At 38.3% G+C, this 26,438-nt stretch overlaps 3 protein-coding genes and 1 pseudogene across 3 annotated transcripts; 1 reads left to right on the plus strand and 3 right to left on the minus strand.

Moving 5' to 3' along the window:
• Positions 1 to 3,128: 3,128 nt before the first annotated feature.
• On the plus strand, positions 3,129 to 7,179 carry LOC135614607 (polyadenylate-binding protein RBP47-like; annotated as a pseudogene).
• Positions 7,180 to 9,773: 2,594 nt separating this feature from the next.
• Positions 9,774 to 18,437, minus strand: LOC135614608 (protease Do-like 7). Its single transcript, XM_065112134.1, has 6 exons — positions 17,891 to 18,437; positions 17,736 to 17,806; positions 16,434 to 16,568; positions 14,998 to 15,056; positions 13,775 to 13,811; positions 9,774 to 10,142 (listed from the first exon to the last, which is right to left on the minus strand). The coding sequence occupies exons 1-6, from the start codon at positions 18,177 to 18,179 to the stop codon at positions 10,092 to 10,094; spliced, it is 642 nt and encodes a 213-aa protein (XP_064968206.1). The 5' UTR covers positions 18,180 to 18,437; the 3' UTR covers positions 9,774 to 10,091.
• A 1,974-nt stretch (positions 18,438 to 20,411) lies between these two features.
• Positions 20,412 to 23,533, minus strand: LOC135614606 (U-box domain-containing protein 4-like). The gene is made up of 2 exons (XM_065112133.1): positions 23,036 to 23,533; positions 20,412 to 21,511 (listed from the first exon to the last, which is right to left on the minus strand). The coding sequence occupies exons 1-2, from the start codon at positions 23,326 to 23,328 to the stop codon at positions 20,659 to 20,661; spliced, it is 1,146 nt and encodes a 381-aa protein (XP_064968205.1). The 5' UTR covers positions 23,329 to 23,533; the 3' UTR covers positions 20,412 to 20,658.
• A 2,147-nt stretch (positions 23,534 to 25,680) lies between these two features.
• LOC135613811 (E3 ubiquitin-protein ligase RHA2A-like) lies at positions 25,681 to 26,163 on the minus strand. The gene has a single exon (XM_065110838.1). The coding sequence runs from the start codon at positions 26,161 to 26,163 to the stop codon at positions 25,681 to 25,683; it is 483 nt and encodes a 160-aa protein (XP_064966910.1).
• Between the last annotated feature and the right edge of the window lie 275 nt (positions 26,164 to 26,438).

The following is a 26,438-nucleotide window of genomic DNA, read 5'->3' on the forward strand; positions in this document are numbered from 1 at the left end:
CTCATATACCAAATTATACATGGTGACGTGGGATTGATATGGATACATTGCCACATTGTCGGCTATCGATTCTTTAGTAATAAGTGACCCGCATCTCGACAACATTTAGTCGACGACTTGTAACGGGTAAAATATCTCATCATTTTCGAATTTGACACATTAATCACAAGAAAATTCTTATAATCATATCAAAATCATAACTAAATCCCCAACAAATGCAATCAAATGTTCATCTCCATCGCACTCTAAGAGTCCCACAATATGTTTTCACAACATAATAACTCTTTTTGTGATAAATCGCTCTCAACTATCAAATTTAGCAAACCATCGAATCATTCGATCTCTATTTTGACTCAAATTATAAGAACTTTGTCGAACATGCCCCATATTCAATTTTATAGGCCTTGGACGCAAGGACCCAATGCTCTCATCATTTCTACTCCGTATATTCACAAAAATGATTACGATCAAATCCACGCCAACCTTTATATCAAACGAGCCAAAGAAAGAGTCTCTCATCGTGTTCCGTTAACCAAGATATCTCGAATATCCTAAGTCGTCGATTAGGATTCACACAATTTCTCATTCAATACCCTCGAACCCAAGATGTCCCACCACCTATTCAAGGATTCGATTACAAAGCACCCATCAGTTGCTCCGCAACTGAATCCCTTCATCCAACCCCCTAGTTCCAATATATGATTTCAAGAACCTAACACAGGAGGTTTAGACTAACAAAAATTGTGCAAATGAGTATCTCATTTTCTACCATAGTTAGCATAGTTGGCACCCAAACCTACACTGTTAGTTCCCTTAGCAACCATTGAACTGGTTCCAAATATAATAGTCAAGTCATGATCACCCCGATATAAAACTCTTCCTCGAGTCAAGCCAATTTGCATACAAGTTTGCACAGTCAACGAGTTCGAAGTACGTTGTTCTTTACTGTGATATTCGATTAACCAAAGATGGGGCTAGCTTCTACCGCTCGGATCCGAGACTCGACAATTTCACAACCACGTTAGTTGTCTTCCCGAAAGGAAGAACTACGTATTATGTGAATGGACGATCAATGTTGGATTTTCTTATCAATTTTTTTAAATCATAAATCAAGTATTAATTTTGTTTTAAACAAAAAAATAAATATGTCATCGTCAATAAGCAACTATTCTTTTTTCCTTCAACTTAGAACTTTAATGACGTTTCTCATATGCAGGCCGGTAGATCTAATTAAATCATCAAAATTTTAAAAATAAACTTTTGTCTCATGTCATATGATTATTATATCTAGTATCCAAAACCCAAATAGATCTAAAATATCCTTCATCCGATGCTATAAAGAAAATATTTTTTTAATTTTTTTTGACTATTATTTTCATCATGATAATTTGTTTCACTTAAATCTACATGTGATGGGGATATTTTCATAATTTCTCAAGTAATTTTCCCCCGACACCTCCGCCTTAGTCGCCGTAGAAATCGAACCGCCACTAGCAGGACGAGGAGGCGGTGGCGGAGGACGAGAAGCGGACGATCTGGATGGGGGACCTCCGGTACTGGATGGACGAAAACTACCTCCTCGGCTGCTTCGTCCATACCGGTGAGGTGAGGATTTATCCTTTTGCTGCTGCTAGATGCTGTCTTTCTTTCTTATGTGATGGGAACGCCTTTTACTTCTCTTGATCGATGTGAACAACTAGATCTTCCTGCTTCCTTTTGTTTGCTTTGTGGTAGTTCGTTGAAATATCTGCATTTGTAGGCCATTTAACTTGCCATCTACATAGACAAGCTAAGTTAAAGAAGTATTGTTTGACTTAAATCTGCACTTGATGTGGATATTTTCATAATTTCTCTAGTAATTTTCCCCCGACGCCTCAACCGCCGTCGAAATCGAACCGCCACCAGCAGGGCGAGGAGGCGGCGGCGGAGGACGAGAAGCGGACGATCTGGTTGGGGGACCTCCAGTACTGGATGGATGAAAACTACCTCCTCGGTTGCTTCGTCCATACCGGTGAGGTGAGGATTTATCCTTTTGCTACTACTAGATGCTGTCTTTCTTTCTTATGTGATGGGAACGCCTTTTCCTTCTCTTTATCGATGTGAACAACTGGATCTTCCTGCTTCCTTTTGTTTGCTTTGTGGTAGTTCGTTGAAATATATGCATTTGTAGGCCATTTAACTTGCCATCTGCATAGACAAGCTGAGTTAAAGAAGTATTGTTTGACTTAAATCTACATGTGATGTGGATATTTTCATAATTTCTCTAGTAATTTTCCCTCGATGCCTCCGCCTCAACCGTCGTCGAAATCGAACCGCCACCAGCAGGGTGAGGAGGCGGCGGCGTAGGACGAGACGCGGACGATCTGGGTGGGGGACCTCCAGTACTGGATGGACGAAAACTACCTCCTCGGCTGCTTCGTCCATACCGGTGAGGTGAGGATTTTTCCTTTTGCTACTGCTAGATGCTGTCTTTCTTTCTTATGTGATGGGAACGCCTTTTACTTCTCTTGATCGATATGAACAACTGGATCTTCCTGCTTCCTTTTGTTTGCTTTGTGGTAGTTCGTTGAAATATGTGCATTTGTAGGCCATTTAACTTGCCATCTGCATAGACAAGCTGAGTTAAAGAAGTATTATTTGACTTAAATCTACATATGATGTAGATATTTTCATAATTTCTCTAGTAATTTTCCCCCGACTCCTCCGCCTCAGCCGCCGTCGAAATCGAACCGCCACCAGCAGGGCGAGGAGGCGACGGTGGAGGACGAGAAGCAGACGATCTGGGTGGGGGACTTCTAGTACTGGATGGACAGAAACTACCTCCTCGGTTGCTTCGTCCATACCGGTGAGGTGAGGATTTATCCTTTTGCTGCTGCTAGTTGCTGTCTTTCTTTCTTATGTGATGGGAACGCCTTTTATTTTTCTTGATCGATGTGAACAACTAGATCTTCCTGCTTCCTTTTGTTTGCTATGTGGTAGTTCGTTGAAATATCTGCATTTGTAGGCCATTTAACTTGCCATCTGCATAGACAAGCTGAGTTAAAAAGTATTGTTTGACTTAAATCTACATGTGATGTGGATATTTTCATAATTTCTCTAGTAATTTTCTCCCGACGCCTCCGCCTCAGCCGCCGTCGAAATCGAACCACCACCAGCAAGGCGAGGAGGCGGCGGCGGAGGACGAGAAGCGGACGATCTGGGTGGGGGACCTCCAGTACTAGATGGACGAAAACTACCTCCTCGGCTGCTTCGTCTATACCGGTGAGGTGAGGATTTATCTTTTGCTGTTGGTAGATGCAATCTTTCTTTCATATGTGATGGGAACGCCTTTTACTTCTCTTGATTGATGCGAACAACTGGATCTTCCTGCTTCCTTTTGTTTGCTTTGTGGTAGTTCGTTGAAATATCTGCATTTGTAGGCCATTTACCTTGCCATCTGCATAGACAAGCTGAGTTAAAGAAGTATTGTTTGACTTAAATCTACATGTGATGTGGATATTTTCATAATTTCTCTAGCAATTTTTCCCCGATGCCTCCGCCTCAGCCGTCGTCGAAATCGAACCGCCACCAGTAGGGCGTGGAGGCGGCACGAAGGATGAGAAGCGGATGATCTAGGTGGGGGACCTCCAGTACTGGATGGACGAGAACTACCTCCTCGGCTGCTTCGTCCATACCGGTGAGGTGAGGATTTATCCTTTTGTTGTTGCTAGATGCTGTCTTTCTTTCTTATGTGATGGGAACGTCTTTTTCTCTTGATCGATGTGAACAACTGGATCTTCCTGCTTCTTTTTGTTTGCTTTGTGGTAGTTCATTGAAATATCTGCATTTGTAGGCCATTTAACTCGCAATCTGCATAGACAAGTTGAGTTAAAGAAGTATTGTTTGACTTAAATCTAATAGTTTCTCTAGTAATTTTCCTTTTAATAGAATGTCTTAAATTTTATGCATTAATCTAATACATTTGGTCTCGATCTTTTGTTATAATTAAGTTTAGAAATGTCAAATTCAACAAAGGGTTCGTCCGTTAACGACTTATAATCTGTCAATTGCACCCCTTGCTTTCGTTCAGATCTTTGACGGGATCTGAAGGCAATCATAACATAGAAATTTTATGGATGATTAAATGTGGTGGATTCTGTTCAATCCTGGCAAATTGACTGTGGCTAACTAATAAATTTTAAACAAGGAAGGTGATCCTCCGATGAGCAGGTAAATGGGAGAATCAATTTGAGCAAATTTGCAGCAGCACTTAGGAGCTAGGAAGAGTTAAATGGAAGAATCTTGAAACATTACACAGTTTACTATGTGAGTGTGCTTTCTGCACAAATTAAGAAAAACTATTTCAGTATAGTGCTACTTTTTCGTTTTTAACCAGTGTTAAGGAGTTGATTCTAGACTAAAGTAGCATTTTCTTGGCTAGCTGGCATCATGAAAACTCAGAGATTATATCTTGACTAACATTTACAGATTGATAATTGTTATTGTATTCTTCACATGGCATCTTTTGGTTCGACAATAGCGTGCAATGTGGTAGAGATGTCTGTAATTTTTCGGTCTTTTGTAAGGAACACAATAATTATTTTCTTGTTACATTTTGCTTAAATTGGAAGGATTAAACCACATATGCCTATTTTTGTGCTTGGTGAACTCATATTTAGTTTTCATCACATGCACTGTTTGTCTCATATGAACAAGAAAATATTTTCGCTTAAATCTTTTGAGTCATTTTTATGGTTTGTTGTATCTATATAACACTTTAAATTAATCTCGTACCTTTTATACTGACTCAACAACTTGCCATGCAGGTTGTCTCCATAAAGGTTATTCGCAATAAGCAGACTGGACAATCAGGGGGTTATGGGTTTGTTGAGTTCCACTCACATGCAACGGCTGAAAAAATACTTCAGAGCTTCAGCGGTCATCTGATGCCTAACACAGATCTGCCATTTCGGTTAAATTGGGCATCATTTAGCATGGGAAATAAGCGTTCTGATCTTACTTTCGATCACTCTATTTTTGTAGGTTATTTAGCTTCTGATGTTACTGGTGCAATTTTGCATGAAACTTTTGCTACTAAGTACCCATCAGTAAAAGGTGCAAAAGTTGTTATTGATGCTAATACTGGTCGTTCAAAAGGTTATGGGTTTGTAAGATTTGGAGATGAGAATGAGAAAAAAGTTGCTATCACCGAGATGAATGGTGTTTAATGTTCTTCTAGGCCCATGCGTATTGGCCTTGCTACACCTAGAAAGTCTTCTGGTACGTTTGGATTTTTTTTAACCATCATTTCGATATATTTTCGAAGTTATTCCGTTTAAGAAGCTGGTACACAACTTAGACCATTCTTAGTTGGTGCTAACACAATAGTGTCCCAAAGATATAGATGTTTTATTTTCTCTGTGTTACCTTAAATTTTCTATGTGCTAACACAAAACTTCTCTTCCATGGAGAAAGTTCAGAAATTTCAGATCCTATGTTCATCTGTCAGTCTATTTGTTTAAGAATAATGGACATTCCTTGAGATGCTTGAATTTACATGCTTACTTCATGGATTTTGCTGTTCTGCACAACTGACCTTTTCTTGTAAGTACTGCATAAAAATTCAAAATATCTTCATAGCATATTATTCTCTAACCTCGAGCTTTTCTTATAAGTACTTCTCTTCCTTTATCTTCAAACATCTTTTTCTCCTTAGTCAATGGTTTTATGGTGGCTTGGTCACAGCTATGCTCATGAAGGAATGGGTAATTTTACAGCAGATAGAAAAATGTCCATCTTTAATTCTAGAAGTTCTCTTTTATTCTTGGCAATCATTAATCCTTTTATTGTCCCCTCAAAGGATATGAAGAGTAGAAACTTTTTAGAATTTTTCTTTGTGATATAGTAGTGAAGGCTCGTTGATAAAAAATGTAAAGTTATTCAGACTGGTTTTGTATCAGTTGAAAACAATATATAGTTTATCATTCTAGGGATACTAGTTGGCTAATTAGATATCAAATCCATTCAGGCACAGATAAAGTTTGGGTTGGCTTGATTGCCTATTCTCTCCTGGTTGGTTGGCTTGATATTCAAGAAAGAAGAAATAAAAGACAAGAATATAGAATGTAACAACAAGGAAAAGTCTGCAGCCGTAAGTAATCTTACTGTTTAACACCCTTATTTATAAAGCTGACTTAAACCCAAATCTTTGTTTATTCAATTTAAGATCTTACATAATTAAATATAGAATCATGGTGGCTAAATCTCCATTAAGACAGTCGCCTGTTAAATGTTGAGTGTTATGGACTCTTTTGACACCATCAACCTGGACAAATTCACAGAGGACTTGGCATTTATATTTTTGTTTCTTTGTCACAGTATATTAGAAAAAAAAATCCAAAACTAGACAGAATTCTAATTGGAAAAAAAAACCTGAGGATATCATTCTATGTTCAACCTTAGACCTGATTTTTTTTCTAGTTGACTTTATTTCTGATTTAACTTAACTCTAGGTCTTTGATTGTATCAATAGAGGTTTACAAGCTTGAACGTCTTTTAAGTCAAAAGCCTTATCTTATCTGGCCTTAGTGGCAGTATTTGCCCACTTCAAATTATGATTGTTGGTTTTCTATATTAGGATTCAATATGCAAGCATCACTTAACACTTTTCCTTTGTTTTACATTGTAGTCATTTTTTTTATAAACAAATGTCCATGGAACCCTAACTGTGGATACATTTAGGTGGTCTTGGACCTGATGGTGCATCTGCAACCGGCTCCCAGTCAGATATAGATTCAGCTAATACAACAGTAAGGAGATTTTGTCCATACATGTTATAAAGGTAACATGTATTGGTACAACCTTTTAACAATATATTTTTGCTGCTGAAGGTATTTTTTTGAGCGCTTGATCCAGAAGTCAGTGAAGATGATCTGAAAGAAGCTTTTTCACAGTATGGAGAAATCACCTCTGTTAAAATTCCAGTTGGAAAACAATGTGGTTTTGTTCTTTTTGCCCATAGGTACATCTTGCTAATACATGTTTGTGAACATTGTAAACAGATGACACGACAAGTTTGTTGAGCTGTGTGTGTTTCTTCTTTTAAGAAATAATGCTTAAGAAGCATTGCAACAGTTAAATGGTACAATTATTGGCAAGCAAACAGTGCGTCTATCCTGAGGTCGCAACCTTGCTAGGCAGGTACTGAACTTTAGAGTTGAAGCTAAAGCATGTCTATTATTTATCTACAAAAGAAAGAATGTAAGTCTGAAAGAGAAAGATTCTCAATTCATTTTATTTTAGACCAAAGAATTTTCTGAGGTTAAGTTAGGTCTTTGTTTTCTAGTTTAATTCATAAATAATTTTGCTGCTATGTTTTCTTTTAGGAATGTTGTTATGGCCAATAAGGTTTTACGATTAAAGCAAAATTTAGAGTCGTCAGGTGAAGAGTTCATTAAAGAGTTAGTATTTGTACTTTTATTATATATTTTTTTATTGTAATTCGTAAAAAACCCTTAAGCCTCAATATCATGGGAGAAATTTTAAATTATATGGATACCAAGAAAGTCATGCACCTCTACAGAGTGTCCATTGCATGGAATACTATGATCTCAAACTATGATCCAACCAAGAGATTGATCTCATGATTGACCTTTAAGAAATATTCTAATTGGAATGCATAATATAATAGACAATCGAAAGTCCTTTGAGGTGAGTGTATCATTTTACTATAAAGAATGCAATATTGTACAAATCTATCATGTTTGGATAGTATTTTCATCTTATCCCCAAATCAGTTTATATAATCCATTTTTTAAAATGCGAATTGATCTCCTTGCGATGAACATATCTTCTAAGGATCTACTTACCTATCATCAGTTTTGGAGAACCCTAATAGTACATTCATTTTGACAACATACACAACAGTATATAGTTGGAGAAAGCGAGATTTTTCGTGGAGTATTGAGGAAATACCCGATCATAATCATTGGTGCATCATGAGCTAGATATGACATTTCTATGCACTAGAGATATTTAGTACTGAATTGGATAGTTTCCAATTGTTCCCTATACGGGTCACTCGGTTGGGTATGAAAATTTTTGTTGAAGCAAAAGAGGGTATTTCATGTACTTGTTTGGTTGAATCTTTCTGATAATTGTGGCTTGCCTTACAACATAAATCTTGTGATATCTATATATATCAACTAGATCTGAAGAGTAAGGCATGGGTCAAGATAGATAGCTTAGGTAATCGAACATTATTTCTAGATGATAATGTCAACTCTTTCGGGATCTCCGTCCCAACTCATGAAACAAGATATAAGAGTAATTGCATATATCTCATTCATTGTAATAAAGTTCTAATTATAAATGATGACCGTAAAAAAATAATTTGGAAAGAAGAAGATCCTAAGAAAACAATTTGATAAGATTTCTCCGATCGTATATTTTAGACTATACCACGTTCTAACTAAAGGAGTTTGTTACAGGTATGAATTTTTTTTATTATTTTATCTTTATACAAAATTATTTATAAATTGTATGAAAAATTAGATCATCCGGTTGCAAATTGTTAAATATTTTATACTCCATATCGAATAAATTAATATATGAAAGTTCTGACTGTGTAGTACTTAAAATCTAATAGTTGATGATGAACTTTTTGAAATTATTATTGATGTTGAGTTTTTCTTATTTAAGTTTATTAGGATTTTCATACTATATATTGTTATCGAATAAATTAATAAATAAAAATTTTATCATATATAAAATTAAAATAGGCGTACAATTAGAAATGTGTTTCTTGATTTTATTTATTTTTGGTATGAGAAAGATCTAAAAAGCATATACTTCTAAATCATAATAAAATAAAGTTTTTTATTTTTTGTTGGGCTGCACTTCTGAAAAATAATTTAAAAAAAATTAAAGAAAGGATTTATTTTTCTTTTCCTATTCTTGGAGCATTGAATATCCTTTTTTTTATCCCACGATCGTTTCATTTGTGTTTGTTTTAGCATGATGTAGACAATAAATGAAACAAGCTAGTTGCACTTGTGGGATAAAGCTTTGTTCAACAGATCACTAAGAGACCTATAAACAGATCACTAAGAGAATTTTAGAGAGAAGAAAGCTCTGCATATGATTCTTCATTACCAAAGAAGCTTTGTAGAGCTTGTAAAAAAAATGATGTGGCTTCTATAAACAGAGACCTCCTATAGCCATATTAATGTGGTTAACGTGTGTACGATGAACCAATTGCTACTGGTAGAACAATAAGAGGCAAGACTAGTGAGTATCCTACCAACATAGTGTTGAATCAGAGAGTCAAGTTATCACACGTGAAATAATTTATGCATCACAAGTGTACAAGATAAACTCCTATAGAGATATTATTTGCTGATAAAATTGTTTTTATTAATGACAGTCAAGTTGGAACAATTTCTTGTAGACAAGCTCCAGAAACAAGCTTTCAGATTATGTAGAAAACCATACCCGTGTTGCAACTTCTGCAACACTTAAATGAGGATCAAAGATACAAGATTAACATAAAATTCAAAGCTTTAGACATCATTAATTATTATTCAGGAGAAAAGAAACATCAAAAAAGGTATTGCTCATAAAATGAAGTCAGATCTACAAACCAGACAGTGCATCAACTAAAACCCCCAAGGATCATCAAATACCTCCTAAATTCTGGCAATGCTCTATATATAAAAATATATACGGAAATTAAAAACAACAAATCTAGAATATTTTTTTTGTTGATATAGGATCCATCTGATACATATGCAGGATTATCCGAAGATGAGAGCAAAATATATTTGTAATTCTGAATCAGGCTCATACCATCAATAAAATTATGAGACTCAATTCACGGTTTAGTCTTAGACATGTTTGAAGAAAAGCTACAAATGACATAGCGAGTTGAGGTATAGTGCTACTAATTGATAATATCATGAGTGAGGAAAAAAGCCTAAAGCTGCTACCTATTTCGAAGTCCTTGATTAGACCAACGATATTGACCTCAACAAAAGCTTAATGGAAGAAAGTATCCATGATTATTTTCATTACAAGGAAAACACAGTTCATACAACCTCATAAGAAGCTGCTAGTCATCCGTGCAAGTGAACTTGTTGGAAGAATCCAAAACACTTCAAAGTTAACTGTCAGCAAAAACAAAATGCTCATTATGACACTCACATGGTTTAAGGTAACTGGAATACTTCTGATGAAAGCTATCTTTAGATCAAGGACTATGACTTATTCTTTCACCTCAAGTAGCCAATGTAAAAATTCAGCCCATTCTGCTTTCAATACCCAATTTTCTAGTTTAAATAATGTTAGAAATAGGCACACTACAATACTGATAGACATGAGACAATCTGGTGTCAATTCTATACCAAAAGCCTATATGACGCATGCTAGGTATTGGACTACCGGAGCCTTTCCTCAAACTGCATTCAAGTATACAAAGTGTCTTTAACAAAATTTTCTTCTGGTGCTCTAAGCTTCTGTAGTACCTAAAATTATAGTTGTATGATAACAAGCTTGCACAATTATTATATTCTTGATGCTTGAACACTAAAGGGCAGATCCATAATATTATCTCGCAATGAGCACCTTCCCTCACATTATGCAGCCTGGACATAGTTTGTTAGAGAATGAAAGAACTGGGATATCCGTAGGGGTTTTTGTGTAACAACCAATCTTGCCTTCATATTCTGATTTGTAGCTTATGTCAAAATATCATGTATTCATTTTGAAAATAATTTCATTCAAAAAAAAGAAAGAAAGAAAGATCCATCAGAATACTAAGACTGCTCAGATATCATGGTCTGTAGGTGCTCTTCCCTTAATGAGAAATATTTTACAAAATCATTAGCAGTGAAAGGTGACTTGTTACTTTTACCACTATAGGATACATCTTTAAGTGAAAAAAAGTAATCCAGTAAATCATGATTTATTTTAAATTTCAGTAATTCAGATTCCACTGATTCTGAAACAAGAATACCAGAACAATATCTGGCACAGAAATATACAGCAAGCCAGAACAATCAAATGAAACATTTATAATTTTCATTCTACCATATTTACCACTAAAAAGTAGGTTGGGTACATTAAGAAGTGTAAATTCTGTGACCTTTAGATACTGATACTATCTCGAGTCTAACAAGAAGTACTATATAAGTACAGGAGAGATGGCTACTTCTGCATCATATTTAAGGTTGATGACAGAATTCAAAATTAGCTAACAGCGGCTCAACCAAACAGAGAGCAAATGCAACTCAAAGGACTAATTACATCTTTTTGACCCTCTTTAACTGAGATTAAAAAGAAATTAACTTCAAGAAAATCCTTGAACTACTCACCTCAAAATTAACTGGGATCAACCTTTACTCCTTAATCTAGATAGAGACTGGTGTGGCAAAAAAATCCAAAACTTCCTTTCTCATTATTTTCTAATATTTTAATCAATATTTTATAAAAAATAATGATATCAGAGGATTATATCATTATTTACACTATATAGTCAGAATAACTAGTGTTTTGCAATCTATAGTCAATATGCCTGGTACTAAACAATAATAATCAAGATAATTAAACGAAAACAGTACACCTATCTAAAGAACACCCTTGTCACAGTTATAACCTCCACCTCTGCCTCCTCTTTCTTCTCCTATTTCCTCACTTTTTTCTTAGTTTCTTTGCTTGTCTCCTTGATCTCCTCACAAAATCTTAAAGTTGCAATTAGGGTTAAACAACATATCAAGACTCATGATTAAGGTCTCTTAGTGATCTTTTGAACTAAGTGGTTTCACTTGAAGTTGGAGAGGCGAGAAATTCCTAAAAATTGTAAAGGTTGGAACAACATATCAAGACTTATGATTAAGGTCTTTTAAAGATCTGTTGAAGTAGTTTAACTTGAAGTTGCACTACTGAGAAATTACTCCAAATCGAAAAGGTTGGAGACCAAGTCCATGCTTAAACCAATATATGGTGGAAAACTAGTAACCAATGAAATTTAATTGATTTTATATATCTAAAAATGTATTAATTTTATTTTTTAGAAAAAAAATTGTTTAGAATGGTGATGAAGACTTAATAGATGTTGAAGTGTACTTGAAAGTTGAAACTAAATTTCCATGAATTTTTCCTTGCTTTTCATGAAACAAACACAAATGATCTGATTGTGAGATCTAAAAAAAAGATAATATTCAACGCTCCAAGAATAGAAAAAGAAAAAAAAAATTTATAAAAGTTTTTTTTATAAATCATTTTACAAAAGTGCAACACAATAATAAGTAAGAATCTTTGTTTTCTATATCACAAAAGATTGTTTTCTTATGATTTAGAAATTTATACTTTTTAGATATTTCTTATACAAAAAATAAAAACAATCAAGAAACACACATCTAATTGTATGTATTTTAATTCTATCTATAGTAAAGTTTTCATACATTAATTTATTTGATAATAATATATATTATAGTATGAAAAATCTTAAAATACTCAAATAAGAAAAATTCAACACTAACAATAGCTTCGAAAAGTTAATCATCAACTATCAGGTTTTAAGTACCACACAATAAAAACTTTCATGTATTAATTTATTTGACAACAATATAGATTATACAAAATTTAATAATATGCAATTGAATGATCTAATTTTTTATTCAATTTATAAATAATTTATATTTAATTTTAAAGATAAGATAACTAAAAACTTTATACATGTAACAAACTATGTCGGAGTGCTAGCATGCATTTCAACCGAGAATCTTTATAGATAAGTATAGCATGCAAAGCATCTAACCGCATAAAGTCATTTAACCTCAAATAGTGTATAATCACATTGAAACAATCAATAGAACATTCATCCAAATATGTTCTAAAGGATGCATTAACAAATAGGTGGTCCTAGACTCCTAGTCATAACAATTGTCATGGAGATAAAAATATTTGCCACATCCAAGGTTCATGCATGGCATACCTATAGGCTTAAACAACTCCTACCAATTGAAAGCAAAAAGAGGAAAGAACTCTCGAAAACCTAAGGTATGGTCATTATTCTAAATCACCATTCTTAAGGTATGACATGGAATCACTTATTTAAGACCCAAATGATGGGAAAAAAACCATCTCAAAGAGGGTCATCTCTTGCATTCAATGCTAGTTAGAATTCAGTGGTGTTTGGCAGCATTCATGAGAGTCAATCACCAGATCCTTTCTTTCTTGCACTTTTGCTATTGACATTGAATGAGATATCAAGTTAACTTTAAAAACCTTTAACTTTCATTTTGACTTTTCACCAAGTAATCATGGGCAGATTCAACCACTATCAAAAGTCGAAGCAGAAATTTACTAAACTTAACACCATTGGACATATAGCAGGTAAGCTTTAATATCTTATATATACAACAAAGAACAATTTATGGAGAAACTATTTTGGAGTGGATAACTAGGCGCCGTTGTAAATGGTTCAGTGTGATGACATTTGTTTTTCTCTGGATTTCCATTTCCTATAACATATCTAATTTGAGATTAACATACTGACGATTAAAAACAACTGACAAAACTCACACCACTATATGAGATTATTCCCATGAAATTCTCTTACAGCCTTTGACAGAGGTTAATTCGCTATAAAAAGTCACAATAAACAGGTATTCATGTTACAACGAAATATGTAAGTGATTAACTAGCAGCAAATGGTTAAAACTGATTGAAATAAATGGAAAACTAGAATTCAGTTTTAAATGTGCAGCTTCTGTGAACATCTATCAATCATACATACCTGCATGTAGAATGTATTGAAGTCATTGTATCCATCCCTGTATTGAGAATGCAAAAATAACATCACTTAACTAGGAAATAGTGGACACTGATGAGAGACTCAGAAACCATGATGTAACCGACATAATGATAATGCAGCAACAAAACATTAGTGTGAACATGATCCAAAAACAGTGTCAATCATGGTATACGTCACTGGATTAACATGAATGCTTCCTTTCACAGTTCATGTGCTAGATAGAGAAGATCATGGTAAACATCACTGGAGTACTAATTATGTAAATATAACACATCAATTCATTACAAACGCAAACTACTGTACATCTGAGCCAAACTTGAAGATCAACATAAGTATCTAAAATGGCAGTTTAATGAAATAGAAGATAAGTTTGAGATGTTTTTCCACTTCGTTGAATTGAACAAGTGTCAGACAAGTGTAGAATGCTGAAGAAAATAATTGTTGCAATTAGAACTACGAGCAGATCAGATGGGATCCACCTCCGGTTTGGCTACAGACCAGATCATCAGGTCAGTCAGGATTTGGATTGCCCGAATCACAAACTTAGTCCTTATCCAATCAAGGGGAACAACCTGGAACTCCAATAAAGGATAGTCAAGTAAACAAGGATTGCAATTCAGCCAACGGACACAGCCAGAGAATGAAGTAACAAATTCAGAGCCATAGACCAGAATGCAAAAGATAACTGAAGCCTCATTTTCTTAGCTAATACCCAACAAACACTAATTAATTGATAACTGATTTTGTGAAACAAAATTACCAACCAAAAGAGAGAAGGAAAAATAAACATCAATGAAACAAAAATAATCAATCAATCTGAGAAAGACGAGTACGAAGCCATGGATGATGTTGAACAGTCGCTCGTTACTGATGTGAAAAGAAGATACTCTGAACTTATAAGCAATGGGAAGAGGAATGAGGGGAGGCAGCGCACCCTCAAGACTGGGGCAGCAAAAGACAAGATAAATGGAAAAAGGTGGAGGCAAAGATTAAAAATGAGGGAAGAGGGGGTGATGGTTGGTGTTTCATGACAAAATCTGATATACGAATGTAGTTAAATTGTAAGGAATTAGTACGTTAACTCTTCTTAATTCTTATAAGTTATAAGTACAGAAAAGTTCTCAATGGCGTTTACTATCATACATTATAGCAAGACATACAAATGATGCATATATTATGAGACAGATAAAGATGACAGCACATACTTTTTATAGTGAGGAGCATCTCTATCAAGACGCGCTACAGTTCCTGCTAAAATGGAGACCTGCAAGTTTATAGAACCACAGCATAAGGAAACTCTTGAACTACACTTGTTCATCAGTTTATGGTGCATCCTGGAGTCAAAAAAAATTTACTGCACATATAAATGAAGGTATGGACTTCCATGCATAAATTGAAAGGCTCTTATGCGCATATGGTGCATGCATTAATATGTAAGCGTGTTGTGGGTTAGGTGCTTGTATGGCACATGTATGTGTGGTTGTGTGGATATCTACTGGTACTTGTGTGCTGCAGGTTATCATTTATTCATGTCTAGCGAGCATGTGAAGTATATAAGCATTCTTTGTTCTAGTTGCATGCAAGTGTAAATTCATACTTGTAAGAGTAAAATCACATATACATGAGCATTACCAGAAGATGGATTATCTAAAAAGATAAATGTTGGTAAACGAGATGGTGAATATCGGATTCATAAATTTAAATGGGTAACAATAGCATTATCAACATGATCGAAGATTACCGTTTTGACTGACATATGTTGCCACGAATTGAAACATACCATGCCAAAAATGTATTAGCGTTAAGCATGTCGATCCATGCCAACGGTGCCGACAAATAGCAGCCAATATTTTGCTTGTGCCAACCATCAAGGGGGCATTAATTGGCACACCACAGAACCATGCCACATCAACAAGGTGTTGGCACAGCGAACCGCCCGTTACCAGGCGGTATGTATATATATATATATATATAATAGATGGCGACGTCGCCTTTTATAAAAATATTTATATATAAAAAATCTTTTTATATATAAATATATTTATATTATATATATAAATATTTATATATAAATATTTTATAATATTTTTTTACTTATATATATATATATATACTTATATAGGCGACGTAGCTTCGACGACATCGCTAAATTTTTATTTTATTTTATTTTATTTATTTATTTTTTATTATTATATATACCTATACCGAACGGTATATCGCTCGGTATACAGCATCGTACCGTACTGAGTGAATGTCGAAACTCCGGTACGGTACAATATTTCAATCCTTGCCAAGAACCAAGCTTCGCATTGACAAATCTTTATTTCTAAGCTATTCAGTTATTTGACATATAAAATTATGTGAATTCTCAAAAGCGACATGTATGTATATGTAATACTTATTGTCATTATAATCTTTTGCACTAGTCACACATATAAGCATAATCCCTCCTCCACCAGATTAGTACATATAGAAAAAGATTCACAGCAAGTCCTTAATTAAAGACATTTTAAGAACCTCACACTGTTTCCTGCCAGGTATTAACCACACAATTCTAAACCACATGCAATAACAATTCTTTGACTTACTAAGAATGAAAAATTAACAAGGTCCATTAAACAATCATAACTATGATACGTACCTTTTCACCACTATCGTTTCCTACAACTCGTATCTCCAAACCAACACAAGCAGCTTCAGGTGTAAGGGGAATCTCCTCGTAGATCAAAAACTTGATTGCTTCAGGGTCATAGCGGAAGAAGCCAAAATCATGTATCTAATCATAAAAAGACAGGAAATGTGTAAGACAGCAACCAATTTTCCTAAAGCAACAAGAACAGCATTCAGATTTTCACCAAATTGAGAATCTGTAGAACCCACTACTAAGTTATGGTGGAAGACATAAAATATCAAATGCTTGCTTGACATAAATTATCCGATGTACTAAACATCTATGTTAAACGTCATAGATATGCTTGTGTTCTAAAATTCAAGAACAGATCAAGGAGATGGATTTCTTGCTTCATGTTCCCATTCTTCAAGTGTCCAAATTCTCAATCCGAATCCATTCAACTTAACAGATGTCATAAGATAAATGGTAAGTGGGGTAGGAAAGAGAATAGATCTCTCCATCATAACACGAGTGTCATTGCTTGTTGATCACTGGCAAAAATTCTATCAGAACCTGGTTAATTACAAGCTTTCATGCCTAGCAATACAAACATATGCCTGAATAGTACGTATTTGCATTATTAACAAGGCCCTCCCAAGAAAATAAGACGAAGACACGAAGCTATCCACTGAGAGGCTCAGTTTATTGAGATAACAATCTGTGGCATCAACAAGTGAATAGACCTCATTAGTTATAGACCAAATTAGTGTTTTGAAATATTTCCACAGGATCCTTAATATTAGATTTCAAGAAAAATAACCCCAAAAAAAATTATATCCAAAGAACAATGACAAGAAAACGTAACCGATGTCAAAGACCTCCAAGAAAATTCATCGCTCGAATAGTTGCTAATCACGAAGTTACTGAAACTGCAGCCAAGAATCAAAAAACTGAAAACTTACAGGATCCTTATCTCAACTGGATAGACCGGAATCGTGAGCTTGAATTCAAAAAAGTGATCCGAGAAAAATGATATTGAAAGAACTATCTCAATGGTGAAAAGGTAACCGATGTCGAAGACCTCCAAGAAAATTCATCGGTCGAATAGTTAACGATCAAGAAGTTACTGCAAAACTGAAAACGTACGGGGTACAGAATATCCATGAAAACTCACAGGATATTAGAATTCAAGAGAAATGACCCGAGAAAAATGACATCGAAAGAACAATCGCAATGCCGGAAAGGTAACTGATGCCAAACACCACCAAGAAAATTAATCTCTCGAAACAGTTACCGATCAAGAAGTTGATGAAACTGCAGCCAAGAACTTACAGGATCCCTGTATATCGGATAGACCGGAATCTCCTCTCGGTTGACAAACATCGCCTCCGCAACGACGGGGCCTGCACCAGCACAAAACAATCGCATGGATAAGAAGCGAGCATCAATCTTGATCGTAATGGCGAAGGTCAAGATCGAAAAGGTACCCGGCTTGACCACATGGCGGTTGGTCAAGATGATGCCCCGGCCCTTGTCGACGACGAACCCGGTGGCATAGCTGGCCCCGGCGGTCTCCGTGTCGAAGCCGCGCGCGGCAGTGGTCCGCAGCACCACCACCGCGGGCACCACCTTGGCGAGGGCCCGCCGCCAGTCCTCCGCCGTCGCGGCGCCCTCCCGACACGGCTGCGCGTCGATCTCCATCCCGAGATCTCCCTTCACGCACGAGGTATCCATCGCCTCCGGTCCCGACCTCTCCAGCGCGTCGCCCTCTCCCATCGATCCAAGAACAAGCGATCGGATCCAACCCTTAGATTTAAGGTCGGTGTTAGGGTTAGGGTTCCCAAATAGAGGCGAGGGGAAGGGGTCCAAAATGAAGGGGGGGATGGGGGATGGAGAACCGAAGGCGTCGGCCGGAGAGCAAGAATGGAAGAACAAGAAGAGGGTCGAAGATTGACGGGAGGGGTCGAGCAAATAAATTGTACGAGGCGTCTTCCCGTGAGTGAAGTCACCGGGAGGTATGTTTGAGATGCCTGTGACCACTCCTTAAAAAGTTAAAAAAGAGAGAGAAATAAAAACGACTTTGACCGACCACTGAAAGGAAAGTGGCGGAGTGTCTCCTGCAGGCGGTGACAAGGAACAGTGGGAAGTCAGGTCTGGGGTCGACGTGAGAAGGCTTCTACGTTTGGGCTTTTGCTCGTTGCGATGACCTTTCCACGCCAGTAATGCATCGGCTCGGGGTAAGGGCGACGGAGTCCGTTGAGAAGGCTACGTGTGCAAGGAAGCGTCTTCTATGTGGGGGACCTTTGCTGTTCACTGACACTCCTGTTTCTTTCATTATTTTTCTTATCTTGCCTTTGCATTTTATAAACAACAGCAAAATATAATTTTAAAATAAAGACCAAATCAGCATGTTAGTAGATATAGATAATATTAAATAAATATAGACCAAATCAGCATGTTAGTAGTACATATGAAATATGTATCTAAATATTTAAATAAATATATATAATATTAAATTTTGAAGAGATAAATATTAATTTATATAATGATTTGAGACATAAGATAATGGATGTGTAATAAAAAGATGTTAATGATATTCTAGTCAGCTTGATATAATTTACTCTTATATATATATATATATATATATATATATATATATATATATATATATATGATTGTTTAAGATATTTCTGAATTGAAATGTTGAGTTCCTCATGTATTTTATGTACAGAGTTAAGGAAGATTTCTCGACTCGATTCGTTCTACATCTAAATTAATAACTTAATATAGGTGCAATATAAATAATCTAAAATTATTATTATCCCTCACTAATAATACTAAAAATAAATTTTTATATCTGATCTAAAAAAATAAAATATTCGATAGGGATGTAATCCTTTACCATCTCTAACCATTTATCTTTATCTTTTTATTTATGTAGATAATAAGAAAATAATAATAATTTATAATTATCTACATCTAACTTACTTATCTCCACACAGATATATAAAGAGAGCAGGTCTAATCTCTTCTATGTTAGCTTGATCGTCATGTGACGACCCGGGTATCATATTTCCTGTTGTGGTAAACAATTTTGAGCCGTGGCCTCGGGGTCGACGCGGCTCGGTTCGGATCCGGATGACGGGGATCTCCCTGGGGCATTCCTCGAGACTGCTGAGGTGGCAGCTCACGGTGGTCCGATCGGAACGGAGTCGCCATTTCCTCCGGGCAAGAACTCCTCGCCTGCGCGTCCGGTGGGGACCTTCGGCTTCGCACTTGCACAAAGGCCGGGTTGGGGTGCTCGGCCCGACCCCTCCGACGATCAAGTCAGATGATGTGAATGGGGTTTCAGATGAAGAAAGTCTTTTTGTGTATCCTTCTTTTCCCCTCCTCTCCGCTCGGAATGAGAGGGTATTTATAGTAAGAGTTACCGTTGCATGATGTGTTTGTCCGCGGGTAGCAGGATCGTACTTCTGGTAGTGTATGACATCGTCGTTGGCGTGACGTGAAGGATCGAGCTTGAGCAGGGTGTTAATGTGCCTCGGTTGGCGTTTTGGTCTGCGTTGACCTGGTGTTGTGAGGCGTTATGTAGGACGGCTGGCGTCATGCGTGTCTTATCGCAGTTATTATCCTCATCATATCCCCCCCCGGAAAGAAGCTATGCGTCGGTTGTCGTACTGGGAGTTCGATGCATGGCTTTAGCTCCGAGAAACTGTCCCTGTCGGTTGTTAACCGATCTGTTGTCGGGGGTGCAAATATCGTGGAGGTTCATAGTCAAGGGGGGTCGCATGTGCGGTGGTGACCGTGGGTAGGGTGCGGGCGATGGATATTGCTCAGTTGAACAGGCCGGGCAGAGGCCGGGGTCTCGAGTGACGCGTAGCCAAGGAGCACGATGCAAGCGGGCTTGGTCGCGCAGGTGTGGTCTCGGGAGGCAGATGTCCATGCAAAGCCTTGTTTGCGAATTATGAGAAAGCTTAATTGGCTACTGCATTCTGTGATTTGCGATACTTCAGAATTCCAACACTAGAATTTTATCAGGAGAAAAAAAGGATATACCATTAGCCCACAGAAAGGTAAAACAAAGAACACATGAACTCAAATTAACAACACTCGACTGCTAAACCAGTCACCTGATACCATCAGTGGCCTGGACCGGCATCATCTTGTTACCTTATTATTAATATGGTTTTCTGTCACTACTTTTTGTACAAGTACAAATGAGAACAAAGGATGAAATCGTCGAAAAAGAAGATGTTCATTTTGAAGAGACTTCAGATCGGTGGTTACCAAGAGGCAGCTCGGCCGGAGTGCACATGAGGGCCCTTCGCTGCAAATGCCTCAGGCTCTGCTCCATGCTAATCTGAACCATCTCAGCCAATATCTTCTTTGCCTTCTCTGCCTGCTCATCACCACCGATCCTAGACACGATGCTACTGACAACATTCTCAAGCATCTCTGCTTGTAATTCAGAGCTTCGACAGGGAGAGTCCCTCAGCAACTCTAGAAGTCGACGAGCTTTGGCTTGAGACTTCGGTGTCCCTTGGACGGTGAGCTCAAGAAGACCCGGAATGGCGCCTTCTTTGAGAATAACTTCTTTGTATCTACTTCGATTGCTCTCACACAATGTTAAGAGGGCTCCAACCGCATGCTCTCTACTCTGAAGGGACCCTTCTTCCAGAATTTCTACCACAGCAAGCACCCCACCTTCCTCAGCTGTCAAAGCAGTTCTTCCTACATCAAAACCAACCAATGATTCCAAAAGGGCACAACATTTTTCAGCTGTTTTCGAGGATTTCTTGCAAGTTTTGAGAAAGCTGATCAGAGGAAGAATAGGACAGAGTGAGAGGACAGTTCTGAGGTTGTCTGTGATGGTGGAGAGATTGTAGAGAGTTGCAATAGCATCTATCTTGGCTTGTTGACTTCCATTTTCAAGGACCTTGATGAGGAGGGGAATGGCTCCAGAGGCACTTAACCTGGATTTGTTGACCGACGAAGCAGAAAGGGTATACAGTGCAGCAGTCGCATATCCTTGTAAATCAGCATCTGGAGATGCTAAGCAAATGATCATTGGTTTGAGCGCACCTGCTTCCACTATGCTGATCTTGTTCCTGTGAACATAAAAGCACAGTGCAATTCAGCAAATATTTTATATTAGTTGTTAACAGCATCACAGTAAAAGACATTCATGGATCAAGAGAAAAAAAAGTGCAGAATCTCCAAAAGAGCAAGGATATCGTCGTTTGATCTTTTCTCCATCTCCTCAAGACTAATTTCTGTTGAAATTTAATTAGAGAACCTAGTGTGGAACTGGTAGTCACAATAATTTTTCAGCTAATCAATACCTAGGAACAAAATTGCATAAACCAAGGAGTGCCCATTACCACACTTTGTCATCCGACAATACACAAATATTGGTCCTAGACTTCTATCTCTGCATCAAGTTTTCAATATCTCTGCTACTCTTTCTATCGAGTAAGACATATATGCAGAATTCTTAGTTCAAGCAACCATGTCTGTGGAATAGAAGAACAAGTTCTAGAACAAGAGATCTCAGAGAGAGGTTCAATTTTTTGTTTTACCATGTACAAGTTGCCATTTTATTATCCTCATGTGAAATAATACATGTTACATATATCGACTATAACTTCACATCCAACCTGAGCTTGCCATTAATCCTCATATGAATAATATAGAAGTCCTCTGGTCTTAGACAACAAAATCTGGTGAATTGGCAACAGATTTTCTCATTCAATGATATAAGGCCAACATCTGGGAGTTTGTCTTTTTTAGTAATAATAGGATAGTGAATTGGCAATATCATTATCATCTCCACACTATCTTGATCATCCAAAGTACTCAAACATAAAAACAGAAGACTACTTATAAATTTATTATCTCACTTGTGATTGGAATAGTTAGTAATGAAGTGGCAATTTCTTTATGCTCTATGTGTGTGACATTTAAGGAAAAAAATTATATGAAGACTGAGCAAAGCAGTTTAGGCAGAAGGATCAGCCATCAACTTTCTGCTTCCATTTTAATGGCACAGATAACAGATGAAATGCAGTCTGCTTCCATTTAAATAATTCTACAATATGCACTAAACACTTCCTTTTGACAAAATCATGGAATACCAGCAACATATCAAAAGGAAAAACAAATATCAGATGGTTTATCTGAAGCACCTCCTTTAGCAAGTAGTCAACATTTTGGCTACAATGTAACTTCTATAATTCCTGGTCTGGTGTTTTTCAAAATATCTAAAAAATGTGGTGCCAAGGGCAATTTTCAGCCCAAAAAAATGAACAAAAGGAAAAAAAAAGAAATGCTTAGATACTTAATCTAGAGTAATTATTTGAGCAATTTCTACTCTAGATTCATATGATATCTCTGCTAAAAAAATAAACTTTGAGCTGTCGATTTCGCAATAACAAAAGAAGGCAAACGTAAATAAATAAATAAATAAAAGCAGCAATATCTTCTCTTTTTAAAAGAACATAAAGGATACTAGAATACTAGAAGCAACAATCAACGAGTTATTCTCCGAACAAAAGACGAAGAAGCAACCCAACAAGAAGTGTACAGATCGAAAGAATCAAATATTTTCCGAAGCGAAAGGCCAAAGACCGCACCTTTCGTCCTTAACCGCAAGATTAAGGAGGCCAAGGATGGCAGCCTCAGCAGACTGAGAGCTCCCCGACCGGAGCATCAACACAAGGGGCTCGATGGCGGCGGAGAGGTGCCGCCGGTTCCTCGACGACGTCTTCGTGAGCCTCCGGATCTCGAACGCCGCCTGGACCTGCTGCACCTCGACCCTGGACCTGATGCGGTCCATGATCCCCTGCAGCTCCGCCGCAGAGACTCTCCCCTCCCCGACGCAATCGCCGGATCCCTCGCCCGAGGCCCTAATCTCGCACGAAGCCATCCCCGTCTACGTCTACGTCTCTCTCTCTCTCTCTCTCTCTCTCTGTTTCTGCAGGGCTATAAAGTGGTGGAAGGAGGGGACGGAGAGAGAGAGAAACCGCGCAGTGAGGGGTGACGGGGCAAGGGCGACCGCTCGTGTCGGCTGTGCTGACCGAAGCGGTTGGGTACTTGGTTTTTTGTGGCCCCACCGGAACGGGATGGTTCGACCTTAATCTCCGTCAGCGAGTAGAGAGAGAGAGAGAGAGCAAAAAAATATAGTGGTGGACGACGGAGTCTAACCTGTACCCAACCATAGTGACGAATGCGTTGTTGGGCTCGCTTGAGGCTCTGTGACCGGACAAAGAGACGACGTAGTGCGGGATGCGTTGTTGCGCTTGCGTTGGATTCCACGTCCCCCCTCAAATGCAACTGTCGAGGAGACAGACGGATGATATGGTCGATGAGGATGGATCGACGGACGACGCCGATGAGAGAATCAGAGAATGTTGCATTCTGATTGAAACATGATAAGTGCAACTAATACGAAGATGCGAATGATGGGGAAGGCAACTATGATAAGAAAATCTACTACAAATACAGCAACTTATTCACGAGAAATCATTTTTGTTGCAATAAAATGAAATGAATGAGGCTGACAGCTGTAAAATAAGCACTATAGTTTGGAATGAACGAGAGCTTCCGAGCGACAAATGCATCTAATACAACAAAGATGCATGTCATGTCATCTTCCCTGGAACGATCACCGAGATACGTATGGCAAGGGAACGCCTAACGAAGTCGCGACAAACAAACCACGATAGATTTTTATTGTGCTCAAAAGAGTGCACAGGTCACCGGAACACGATTTGACTTTTATACAGACTAAGCCGTGGGTTTTACTTTAGTCATTGGTCAGGAATGGGATTCCACGTTTCGACTGACACGTGGGCGAAGTTGCAACGATAAAAATGGAGTGGTAACTCGACAAATATTAATCAAAAGAAAGAAATAAAAAAGAAAGAAATCCCACCAGAGGCGGTGTTGATGCGTACGCGTGGGGCCCTCGATCACAACGTGGCCACGCGAGACACGTCGCTCCCTCGATCGCCCGATGCGGGTGGGGCCCGCCCGATTTGTCACCGCAATCTGCTGACGAAGCGTTACTGGATTCTTTTGCCCGGGTTGTGGGGTTTGCGTAGAACTTCATGATCTCGAATCCAACCCGGTCCGTCCAAACCTGACCCAGCCCATGGGCTGACTTTTTTTCACATCCGTACCCTGAATCCGGCACACCTATTACGTACGATCCGGTAAACATACGACTGTTCGTCGAAGTGACTTGCGACCGCTGGAAGCGAAAGATGTAATGAGAAGTAACGCATCGTCGTTGATGTCGACCGCCGCTGTCACTTGCGGCCTCGGGCGAAGGGCGATGAGTTGGATCGAACGTCGAGTCGTCTTCCTTGGAACCGAAGAAGTTGACCTCCAATTCCAAGCACATATCTTCGATTGACAATGAATGCTCAATATCATGCGAACACGTTGGGCGAGACGACAGTGACCCCAGCCGTTTGGTTGGATACACAAATGAATGAATCACGATTGCAATCTAGCATGATATCATCTCGACGAGATATGCATACAGTAGTATAGCGCTTTCAATGTGACCGAAATCATCTCGACGTGACATGCATATAGTAGAATAGCGCTTTCAATGTAACCTCATCCGTGAGCGTATCGAAAGTATAAATTGCATGACTCTAATCCATATTAATTGACTCAGAGCCTTGCTAATCGCAAGATCAAACCGCGGTAGATAATGTGAGAAAATTGCACCCTTTATCTTGTCATCTTCAAATCTAATTAGTAATTGGCTTGGAGCTCAAAATGCTGGTTATTCCCTGTCGTGTTTATGCAAATTGCCATTGCCATTTCACCATTATTATTCATTTCAATTACTAATAAAATGTCATTATTCTTTCGTTTGATCTACGAATACATTTGTTCGTCACCAACCCTTTTTCTCCTTGTTATGCTATCGATCGATGTCATCTTCATGAACAGATGTCATTTGAGGTGCTGTGCAACTTAGGCCAAAAACAAAAAGAAGATAAAACCAGTTAAAACGGTGACAACATATGCCAAATCAAAGATCTCCGCCGTCAGAGAGACCCCAAAAAATAAGGCCTTGCATAAAAAAAAATAAAGGTACAGTAAAAGTGAAAAAAAGAGGGAGATAAAAAAGGCAAGGCCTTAAAAAAAAGAAAAGAAAAGAAAGCTTTTCCTTTATATGATAAGATATTGGAAAGTAAACCGAAACCAGAAAACATCATCGATACCGTCGTCGTCGCGCGGATCGATCTCCACCGTCCGATCAGTAGTGGGACAGCCAAGAGACGAGCTTCGCCCCGATCCGGCGGTCGACGACGGCGCGCAGCTCGGGTGCGGCCAGCTGGGAGCGGCACAGAGGGCAGGAGAGATTCAGCTGGCGGAGCCAGCCGTCGAGGCACTCGCCGTGGAACACGTGGCGGCAGGGTAGCCGCCGGACGCGGTCGCCGTCCGCCAGGCTGCACAGGCACACCGCGCACTCCGGCCGCCGGTCCCCCCCCTCCGACGGACAGTAGAGGAAGGAGAAGGGCCGGTTGGAGGCGAGGTGATCGGCGAGGACGACGAGGCCGGCGAGGCCGGATCCGATGGACGGCTCGATGTCGTGCTCGGCGTCTACGGGGGAGGATGAGAGGGGGAGGAGGCGGAGGAGTAAGGATCGGAGGTAGGCGATGGATGCTGCCGCAGCGGCGAGGAGGAGCAGCGGGAGGGAATCGCCGGAGACGTCGTGAAGATGGTTGGAGAGACCCATCTTCTCTTTAATTAAGCGGGAGAGAGACAGAGATAAGGGGGGGGGAAGGGAGTAAGGAATTTAAACGCCAGAAGGAAGAAGATTTATAGTGCCATTGTGGGGTCGGATATGCAAGAGGCGTTCATGTGATGGGTCCCATCACTGGTTGGGTAAATTGTTCCCCATCTAATATTTTATTTTTTAAACTCGATATATATTATTAAATATAAGAAAATAGATAAATAAGTTATGATTCTATGTATGGTGGATTAATGATAAATGCTTATGTAACGCTA

Source organism: Musa acuminata, chromosome BXJ2-6 (genome assembly GCF_036884655.1).
Source record: "Musa acuminata AAA Group cultivar baxijiao chromosome BXJ2-6, Cavendish_Baxijiao_AAA, whole genome shotgun sequence".
In the NCBI taxonomy this organism is placed as follows: Eukaryota; Viridiplantae; Streptophyta; class Magnoliopsida; order Zingiberales; family Musaceae; genus Musa; species Musa acuminata.